General features: G+C 39.6%; 1 protein-coding gene across 6 annotated transcripts in view; it reads right to left on the bottom strand.

Annotated features, from left to right (window-relative positions):
- Window positions 1–3,330: 3,330 nt before the first annotated feature.
- Window positions 3,331–11,131, bottom strand: part of LOC311140792 (growth factor receptor-bound protein 10-like) — a 76,913-nt gene continuing 69,112 nt past the window's right edge. For all 6 annotated transcript variants that reach the window (XM_084176018.1, XM_084176020.1, XM_084176019.1 and 3 more), the window contains 7 exons: window positions 10,010–10,105; window positions 9,355–9,429; window positions 8,957–9,073; window positions 8,505–8,571; window positions 8,304–8,391; window positions 8,012–8,105; window positions 3,331–7,827 (listed from right to left, as the gene is read on the bottom strand). In XM_084176018.1, coding sequence (XP_084032144.1) covers window positions 7,681–7,827; window positions 8,012–8,105; window positions 8,304–8,391; window positions 8,505–8,571; window positions 8,957–9,073; window positions 9,355–9,429; window positions 10,010–10,105 — 684 coding nt within the window. In that variant the 3' untranslated portion in view covers window positions 3,331–7,680. The remainder of the gene's footprint in view (window positions 7,828–8,011; window positions 8,106–8,303; window positions 8,392–8,504; window positions 8,572–8,956; window positions 9,074–9,354; window positions 9,430–10,009; window positions 10,106–11,131) is intronic.

The following is an 11,131-nucleotide window of genomic DNA, read 5'->3' as shown; positions in this document are numbered from 1 at the left end:
ACTGTTATAACTACTACTGTTTATTGATATTACTGTATTATTACTGTATTACTATGTATTACCAGTTACCAGTAAAGCCTTATAATCTTGGGTTTTGGCAAGCAGCTAACTAACAAACATAATTTCAACCAGTGTGGTATAACTGTTTATTACAGACTTATAAACTATCTCTAAACTACTAATTTAAAGCTTACAAACTACTTATAAACCCTGTTATGACTCATTTTAGGTATACCATTTTGGTTGATATTTGATAGAGTTAAATCAGTAAACCAAACTCAAACTCAAATGTGCGATCTATGTTGACATTTTTGGCTCCAGGGTTAATATTTGAGACTTAACCCATTGTCAACAAGTTAAACTAGTTCTAAAATATGGTTATGCATCCTCTAGGGTCTGTGGATATCTTAATGATTAAATACACTTTTGAGTTTATGTCAATCTGATGAAAGACCTTAAGCAAGATAAACTGATACCTCTTGTCATCTGAGTACATCTCAATTCTCATCTGCATAACCAGGCTGTTGGTTTATCTACATCCTCTTATGGGGCCTGGATGATTGCTCCATTCTTATGCTGCATTCATAACCAAGTGGCAAGGTGGTAATTACCAATTGTGAAGTTGTAAATACGAGTTAGATGCATTCACGTCCCTTAAACTTGAGAAACGTTGTTTGGCTAATGGCAAAAAAGCTGCATCAACCATAAACTAAAAGTACAGCTAGTGCTCGCAAACAAATTATAGTGTTCACAAACCATATTAATAGATTGATTTTTATAAATAAATGTTTTGTTTCATTTAACTGCCGAAAATGCTGTTATAGAGGTAATTTCCTTAGTGGGTTACGTCAGAGTTCAGCATGGGAGAAGTCGGAGCTCAGGGATAATAGAACAGTTCCCACTAGTAATTACCAATTGGAGGGGCGGTCAAGTGGATTTTTCACAGTTGTATGCTTGTATTTACGAATTTACAATATGTTATTAACGCAGCATTAGGTCTGTATCGAGTAAACTGTCCAAGTCAAATTCTGTGTCTCTCAGCTCTTAACAGTTTTTTGGACTTACAGTGAGGGACAAAAGTATGTGATCCCCTGCTGATTTTGTATGTTTGCCCACTGACAAAGAAATGATCAGTCTATCATTTTAATGGTAGGTTTATTTGAACAGTGAGAGACAGAATAACAACAAAAAAATCCAGAAAAACACATTTATAAAATGTTATAAATTGATTTGCATTTTAATGAGGGAAATATGTATTTGACCCCTCTGCAAAACATGACTTAGTACTTGGTGGCAAAACCCTTGTTGGCAATCACAGAGATCAGACGTTTCTTGTAGTTGGCCACCAGGTTTGCACACATCTCAGGAGGGATTTTGTTCCACTCCTCTTTGCAGATCTTCTCCAAGTCATTAAGGTTTCGAGGCTGACGTTTGGCAACTCGAACCTTCAGCTCCCTCCACAGATTTTCTATGGGATTAAGGTCTGGAGACTGGCTAGGCCACTCCAGGACCTTAATGTGCTTCTTCTTGAGCCACTCCTTTGTTGCCTTGGCCGTGTGTTTTGGGTCATTGTCATGCTGGAATACCCATCCACGACCCATTTTCAATGCCCTGGCTGAGGGAAGGAGGTTCTCACCCAAGATTTTACAGTACATGGGCCCGTCCATCATCCATTTGATGCAGTGAAGTTGTCCTGTCCCCTTAGCAGAAAAACACCCCCAAAGCATAATGTTTCCACCTCCATGTTTGACGGTGGGGATGGTGTTCTTGGGGTCATAGGCAGCATTCCTCCTCCTCCAAACACGGCGAGTTGAGTTGATGCCAAAGAGCTCGATTTTGGTCTCATCTGACCACAACACTTTCACCCAGTTCTCCTCTGAATCATTCAGATGTTCATTGGCAAACTTCAGACGGGTCTGTTTATGTGCTTTCTTGAGCAGGGGGACCTTGCGGGCGCTGCAGGATTTCAGTCCTTCACGGCATAGTGTGTTACCAATAGTTTTCTTGGTGACTATGGTCCCAGCTGACTTGAGATCATTGACAAGATCCTCCCGTGTAGTTCTGGGCTGATTCCTCACCGTTCTCATGATCATTGCAACTCCACGAGGTGAGATCTTGCATGGAGCCCCAGGCCGAGGGAGATTGACAGTTCTTTTGTGTTTCTTCCATTTGCGAATAATCGCACCAACTGTTGTCACCTTCTCACCAAGCTGCTTGGCGGCGATGGTCTTGTAGCCCATTCCAGCCTTGTGTAGGTCTACAATCTTGTCCCTGACATCCTTGGAGAGCTCTTTGGTCTTGGCCATGGTAGAGAGTTTGGAATCTGATTGATTGATGGCTTCTGTGGACAGGTGTCTTTTATACAGGTAACAAGATGAGATTAGGAGCACTCCCTTTAAGAGTGTGCTCCTAATCTCAGCTCGTTACCTGTATAAAAGACACCTGGGAGCCAGAAATCTTTCTGATTGAGGGGGGGTCAAATACTTATTTCCCTCATTAAAATGCAAATCAATGTATAACATTTTTGACATGCGTTTTTCTGGATCTTTTTGTTGTTATTCTGTCTCTCACTGTTCAAATAAACCTACCATTAAAATTATAGACTGATCATTTCTTTGTCAGTGGGCAAACGTACAAAATCAGCAGGGGATCAAATACTTTTTTCCCTCACTGTATAAATTAATGATATGTAGCTTCACACTGATTCTTGAAGAATATAGCTTATAAATGCCTCATGATCTTAGTTTAACTGCTGTACCCCCATCAGACCCCAAAATATAAGATTGTTTTACTACAATGTTTGTAAACAAAGAAAATGTAAACATGGCCTCAAAACATGATTAAAACTTTCATTTTGATATCATGGATGGTCAGTCCTTGCATCCATAGCTCTGTCTATGAATTTGAGAGTAGTTACTCCAGCCCCATCCCTCAGCTTTTTACCGAAACAGTGCAGGGAATATGCTTTGTTATTGTTTCAACAGATGATGGCCCATTTAAGTAGAGTATTTGATTCGCTATTCGTAGTGGTTGTCTGCCATCTAGTGGGCAAACAGGGTGAAGTACAACCCCATGTACAGTTGAACATTTCAAGCAGACATTTATGATAGCTAGATGAAAATATATAACTAAACTCATGGTCAGTTGCAGTGGAATTGTAATGCCATCTAGAAGAATTAGCATTTGCAATAGTATTAAAAAGAAAGAGGATGATTTGCAAATAGAATGCAGTGATTTAAATGCATTTGTAATTACCCTGATGAGGACTCAAGGTAATTGAGTAATGAGGAAACACGTAAACCTTCCCTACCAAGACAATACCAACACAGCTTAAATTAATAGCAATGTATTAATGTTTTATTCTAATTACAATAAACAGAACATATCAGTCCCTTATTTGTACAAAAATACCTGAAAAGGTTACAATTAAGATATATAAGCCATTCATCTATTTACAGATTGAAGCAAAGCACAGTATGAATACAGGATCTTTCTCTTAAAAAGAGATACACTTTCTTTTTTTTGTTGCATTCCCTGAAATACATAATCGTTTATATTTATATAGATCTATATATATTTGCTTTACTCCTTTGTACAGTCACTGTATCTTGGTTTGTGACAATATATGCAAAGCACAAGAGTCATTATCGATCACTGGAAAAGGTTCCCATGAACGGTCCAAAGTCAGCTCTAGTTTAGTGCAGAGAAAAAGGTCATCAGAGGCACCTGCTGCGTTTTAGGCTTCTTGAGACAAACAGACTTACACAAGAGAAAAGAGGACACCTTAAATCAACTGTGCTGTACTACTGTTTGGGAGAAACTACTGGTATTCTGAAAGAATATCATAAAGGCCAAACTACTTACTAAAGAAAAAATTGTTTGGTGAAATACTATTAACCCCAAGTTGATCAAAAGAACTACACAATGTATTCGTCGCACATACAAAATCTCACTGGTCTGACAATTTGACCAGTTTTCAACAGGCTCCATGTCAACCCTGAGCAACCCAGTTACATTCATTTCTCTGAAATATAAAAAAGTACATTTACTCAATTCACTTTCATCACTTCACTACTTTGCAGGTGACTCAATGTCACTAGTAACACATAGCAAGACACTATGTGAAAGAACTCGCCTCTGATATGAAAAACACCTATCTGTATCTAACAGGCCTAAACAGTTAGTTTGAGAAGTCAGTGGTCTGAGTAGCTTAAGATGACTTGCAGGAACTATGAAAAGATGTATGCCCAAGCCTACTCCAGTTCCATGCCAGCAACATTTCAATATTACAGACATTTGTGAAGAGGTTTTTACATGACAAACATATAAGAAATAAACTTGATATGCACATTAAACCAAATTATAAAAACCACTAAAATAAATCAAGTTTCTTCATTTCCTAAGTAGTTAAGAGTAAGCCAATGCGGTAATAATAGTGATCTGTAACCTAAATACAGTGTTGCATCTACATGGTTTCATATGCTAATATTGTACATTGATTCAGTACACAATTTTTACATGAGTTGCATATAACATTGTACAGCTAAGATTACCATCGGAGGAGGCAATCCTAACTGATTTCTACTGAAATCATTATGACCAATGGGAAGATATATTGTCCGACATTTTGACCTAATTTAGAAAAGGAGTAGTAAACAGCTTTGGCACCTAACCTGCTCATCGTAATGTCATGATGATGCCACACCCAGAGCCTTATATTAACATATATATTATATATTTATGGCTCTGGTCACACCCAACAAAACAGTAAAGTGTAGCTCTGAAGTTACTCTCAAAATTCCATGGAAAAGATACTGAAATGGGCATCTAGTGGTGCCATCACATCCAAGCCATTCAAAGGCTTTCTAATTGGATAATACGCATAGCACACTATGTTGTGGAAAAGGCTTGGCTATTTAATGTACTGTACACCAATTTGTTTTTTGCAAGTGTGGCTCAAGTATTGTGAATCTTCACTTCTGACACAAGAAACAAAGTTCTGATTAACACAAAGTTTAAAGAGTGAAAGTTCTGTAAAATGGAAGACAACTAACTGTAATGAAACGGACAGAGCAACTGAACTGACAACACATGAATTAAATATCCAGATATGAAATTCAATCGATCGACCGTATCAATGAAAGTCACACTTAAGAAGATGTCTAATTTTTAAATATGTAACAAATATGTAATCTAATTCAACCTGTGTGGTTGAAATATTCTTGAGGGGTTCACGTGAAAAGATTTCCTAAATGTAGAAGAATATGTGAGAGAAAGGCATTAAACTGAATATCGATGTGAAACGCATTGTGACTGAAATATTAGTGACTTTTATTCCCCACACTTTTTCTATTGACACCAATTTGGAATGAAAACCATGACATTAGGGAACACCCCTTTCTTTCAACGTTATTTCATAGTAAGTGTTGGTGATAAAATAGTTTGAGTGTTCAAACATAAAAAGCAAGAAGTGAAATATAGGCTATGTAATAATTATGCGGTTCAATCATTCCACGGTAATGATAAAACAGTACCGAACAGCGCTGAGAAAAGAGCTACATTTCAAGTAATCACTCACATCCAGATAAATAAATACATTTGCGAAACAATACTTGAAATGATTGAGTCATTGCATCTTATTTTTTTTAAATGTCATTGTGCAGAACTTGTAGATAGTGTGGCTAATATTCTGTATCTGACTCTATCTAGCTTAAGACACCATAAATAAAATAAAAAGATGGCTCTTTCTTAATGTTGCATTACAGGTAAAAACATCTTTACAAATCTGTGTTCACTGCAACCTTGGAAAAGGCTAGATAGTAAACACCCTTCCACTTCAGGGTATCATCCATTACTAGGGCTTCACAGTGTCTGTTCTAAAAACAATCATTCATTCACATAATGGAAAAGAGAAGCAACAAGTCCAAAACGAATGGACTCGGGCTGAGTCCCAAATGGCACCCTATTCCCGATATAGTACAATACGTTTGACCAAAGCCTTATGGGACCTAGTCAAAAGTAATGCACTATGTAGGGAATACAGTGCCATTTGGGACGCATCCTTGGATTAAGGAGATTGGTCCTCGCAGCAGATGAGTCGATTGATTCCAGTTTCATTCTACAGACAGCACAACAGACAGACTGACATTGGACTGTACACATCAACTCTGAGCTAGTCAGATCACTCTAGTGAATCACAAGAGGTTGGTGTAGTGGTTATATTTCCCTGTGTTCTGATGGAGGGAATGCAAACAGGTAGGTTTAAAAGAAAACTGTGGCACCCTCCCTCCCCAGTGGCCTAAGTTAGGTTTTACTTCTGGTCATATAATCATAACTATGTCTTCAGAGAGCTTACAACATCGAATTACAGTCCACAAGATGGCCACATGCTTACAAATGTTTTACATATAGCTTTATTATTGCGTTGACACCAAGAGAGACCCAAGACCAGAGCCTTCCTTTGCCGTTATGTTGCTTGTTATCACCTGAGGAGCAGCATGGTAGCCTGGTGCCATACTGAATACATACTGTAGCCAACAATAGAAGGGTTGGTTATAGCACACAGTATAGGACTAGGCTCGCAGCGTGGACCTCAACAGCTATCTACTATGTGGACTTAAATGAGTGGATGAGATGGGGAGTGAATGAATCCCTGTAGTAGTGAATATGTTGGGGGGAGGTTCATGTGGTTATATGTGGAACACTGTATGGTGGAGCTAATGACGGAGTGATTTAACACTGAACTGGATGTAGTGTTGTTGTTGTGTGACTGTTAGAAATCAAAATGCTCCAGACTACTGATAAGAAACTAAAGTGGAGTAAGAACACATTTGATGATGCTGTACTAAAATGGCATGAATACAAAAAGCCTGTGAGGTCACCAAAGAAAGTAAGAAAGAAATGAAGAAAGAAAGAAAGAAATGAAGAAAAGTCCTATGAGAGTGGAATGAATGGATCCTGTGTAGTCCTTGAGTATCCTTCAGCTCCATCCTAAATTACCAGCTCCAGCCTTTCCTTCCTACAGCTTGACAGAGACAGCTGGCCTCGTGATCTGTCTCGTGATGTTCTTTTTCCGAATATCAGATTGTCCATCCATCCCTCCAACACAGGAGGGATTTGCCATTGTTGGTAATGAGAAGAATGAGAGAGTAGAGGAATTCTTCTTCAGTCAGTGTGGAAAGGCCTGTTTCCAGTTTCACAAGTGCCAAACTAGGAAACAATCAGCTTTTCAAAAAGAGGTTGTAGTATAGATGATTTGTAACAAAAAAATACTTTCATTTTGTAAAAAAGTGGCCCAGACTAAACAAAGTCCTGATGATTGTACAAGGAAAATAAAAACTACTTTGATCTCATAAACTGTCACTAAACTGTGTCAGTGGATCAGAGCTTATTGGTGACTATGAATACAAACTTGAAAATGTTTTTTTTTTTTTTAAGAGTTAATAACAACATGGTGCCTCTTTATGCTTCTTTATCTCCTCCTTCCTTCCGGAACACAGAGGTCACTGAAGTACACTAGCGTCCATCCTAACCCAACAACCACTCCGTCCCGTTCCGTCCGCAGTCGCCGGCAGCTCATGACACAACAACAACAATATGAGTTCATCACATCAGCCTTTCCTAAAGAAAAAGTATTGAGTTTGTTTTTAGGCAGAGTCCGGTCAAGTCATAGGTCAGGGGTCATAAGGCTACGAGGGTGCAGGGGTGCTTGAGTTTACAAGGCAGTACTCCTCTGTTGAGCTGGTAGAACTCCACCAGCTGGATCAGGTCGGTGAATTTGGTGGACCCGTCGTCAAGGCTGAAGAAGATCTGGCCGTCCTCTTCACACTGCAGGACGGACCATAGAGACAACAGTCAGGTGAGAACAAGAGGAAGTAATGAACAACTAAAGTTACTTTACTCCATAAACTTGTTAGCTGCTTCACTTGGTTTTCTAGTGTGCCTGTAGACGTGAGAGAGAGGGGGAGGTCAAAGAGAGAAGAAGCCCAGAGGCAAGGTTAAGCTCACTTACCGGTAAGATCTGGAAATGCTTGATTTTCTGGTGATGGCACAGTGTGAGAACAAAAGCCTTTGGGTTGCTTTGACTGTCCCTCAACAGAAACAACCTGAGCAAAAAAGGGATGAAAATCAGTCTTTGGTCAAAACTTCCAACATCTGTCATTACACATTTAAATCCAACATATATTGGCATGTGGGCTGGGCATTCTGAAGATGCAAGACACTTTAATAATCAAATAACTCCAAATGAAATAATAGGTTGGCTGTGTGGTTGCAGAGACTGAGGAGCGACTGAGGAGTCTTACCCGTCCACCTGGCCTTGTTGGTGGATCATCCGATGGGACTCTTCTCGCGTTATCCGCCCATGGAACCACAGCTGTGTTCTGTGAATAACTGGACGTGGAAGAGGAAAGGAGAGCTTTAGGACAGGAACAAGGCTTTATCTACACAGAATGTAGCCAACTCAAATAACAAAGCAATTGTGAGAACTTATGTTGTTGAATTACCTGAGCTTAATAAACAGTGATGTAGTGGACTGGGACTCCCTAGAATGTTCATCCGTTGACTTCTCTTCTGTGATACAGAACAAACAAACAAGGATTACTTTGTTAATAAAATGGTTAATAATAATGGTTCTTACTCCATTGGCACAGCTGCGAGACGGATAGTGTGATAGCTTTGTGACAAGCATGACTCAAAGAAAAGTTGTTGCACTCTTGCTCTGATACAACCGATTATTAACAAATCACCAACGTTTCAGCAGTAAGTTTTCTTTCTGACCATTTAAGGTCATATAAGCATTGTAATATCTTAATAACGTTGTAGTCGCGTTGTGGTCACGCTGTAGTAACATTGTTGTAATGTAGTTACGTTGTAGTAAGGTTGTATTATTGTTGTAGAACCATTGTAGTAGTAACATTGTAGTAAGGTTGTAGTAACGTTGTAGAAAGAGACTCACCCTCCAGGCATTGCCCTCCTCCATGGCAGCGCTCTGGGCCTCCAAAGGATTGTCGATCACCCTGCCTATCCTTCCTGAGAAATCCATGGCCACCAGAGAATTCTCCGACACACTCCGCTAGGGGGAGACAAAGCATTGTCAATGTCAATACACTTCCTGTTACAGTACTAGGGCTCTTTCTTAAGTGTCGTTAAGTCCTCCTCTCTCCTCACTTCCTTCTAAAAATGCACTGGACAGGTAACCTAGCGGTTAAGAGTGTTGGGCCAGTAACCGAAAGTTTGCTGGTTCGAATCACAGAAATAGAGGACACAAAGAATCAAGGAAAGACAACCGAGTCTGGATGTTAACAACAGTTTGGCTGGCATGGTGGCTGTAAGGTGCTAAAAGGAGAGGCTTACCACTGGTGTTGAAAAGTGTGACAGAGTTTTTCTCTGCTGAGGAATCTTGTAGTTCTGATAGAGGACTATTCCATACTGTGAAGAATAAGGAGAATATCCACAAATGAAAAGGTTTGCTTTTGTTTGGGTTAAGTCAACCAATAGCTAACCTTCCAAAATATTCATAAAGTTCATAAAGATATATAGTATTAAAATTAGCATGGTATAACTGACTCTCACAACAACCCGTTTGAACTGAACTTGCATCTAATACACCCTTCTGGTATAACCGAGGCACTACTTTACAGTGTATTGAGGGCTTGTTGCCATAGCCATGAGTACTCCTGAGTGGCGCAGTGGTCTAAGGCACTGCATCGCAGTGCTAACTGTGCCACTAGAGATCCTGGTTCGAATCCAGGCTCTGTCGCCGCCGGCCGCGACCGGGAGACTCATGGGCGGCGCACAATTGGCCCAAGCGTCGTCCAGGGTAGGGGAGGGAATGGCCGGCAGGGATGTAGCTCAGTTGATAGAGCATGGCGTTTGCAACGCCAGGGTTGTGGGTTCGATTCCCACGGGGGGCCAGTATAAAAAAAAATATGTATTCACTAACTGTAAGTCGCTCTGGATAAGAGCGTCTGCTAAATGACTAAAATGTAAATGTAAATAGCGTTGGTACCTTGAAGAGTCTGAAGGCTGTCATCCAGGAAGTTCTGCTCTGTTCGTCTTCAGTACACAACATCCTCAACTCCTTAAGCTCAGTCCTCTTGTTGGGCTGTCAATCAACACACAACAACCAATTAAAGAGACCGAACAAACACATAATTAGAAACAACCATTCAGACAGTATTGTACTAAAACCCTCCTCCCTCGTACACTGTGACATATCCCATGAGATGATAGTGGATCTTGTTCAGGGTTGGCGAGTAAAAAAACTAACTGGAACTGTAATCCATTATGTTACCTGCAAATATATTGTAATCAGATTACAGATACTTTTGAAAAACTAAATGATTACTTCTAGGATTACTTTGAAATTCAGAAATTCTTTATGACACCTTTCTGTTTTCTCAATGACATTAAAATCAGCGTTGAAAAAGGCACAAGTTTAAGTTATTCTGCCTGAGCAAGTCAGACCTCAGGTCAGAGACCACTATGACGACATCAAATGCATTAGATAGATTGTGGGAAAAGAGCAGGAATAGGCTTTTGTAGGCTACAGTCCAAGCTAAGTCTTCCAATGATGTGACTGCTGTCGGCATCCAAAGATTATTCAACTTGAATAAACGCTTGGCGGTAAGGATGACAGCAGTGGTGTAGCCTACGGGCGATACGGATATCACTTATTATTGATATCTACTGTTGAAGTCGGAAGTTTACATACACTTAGGTTGGAGTCATTAAAACTTGTTTTTCAACCACTCCACACATTTCTTGTTAACAAACTATAGTTTTGGCAAGTCGGTTAGGACATCTACTTTGTGCATGACACAAGTAATTTTTCCAATAATTGTTTACAGACAGATTATTTCACTTATAATTCACTGTATCACAATTCCAGTGGGTCAGAAGTTTACATACACTAAGTTGACTGTGCATTTAAACAGCTCGGAAAATTCCAGAAAATGATGTCATGGCTTTAGAAGCTTCTGATAGGCTAATTGACATCATTTTAGTCAATTGGAGGTGTACCTGTGGATGTATTTCAAGAACTACCTTCAAACTCAGTGCCTCTTTGCTTGACATCATGGGAAAATCAAAATAAATCAGCCAAGACCTTCGAAAAAATATTGTAGACCTC

The sequence above is a fragment of the Coregonus lavaretus genome (assembly GCF_964263955.1).
Source record: "Coregonus lavaretus genome assembly, chromosome: 13".
NCBI lineage: Eukaryota > Metazoa > Chordata > Actinopteri > Salmoniformes > Salmonidae > Coregonus > Coregonus lavaretus.
The sequence above is the reverse complement of the archived record's forward strand: the minus strand, read 5'-3'. Positions and strand labels throughout refer to the sequence as shown.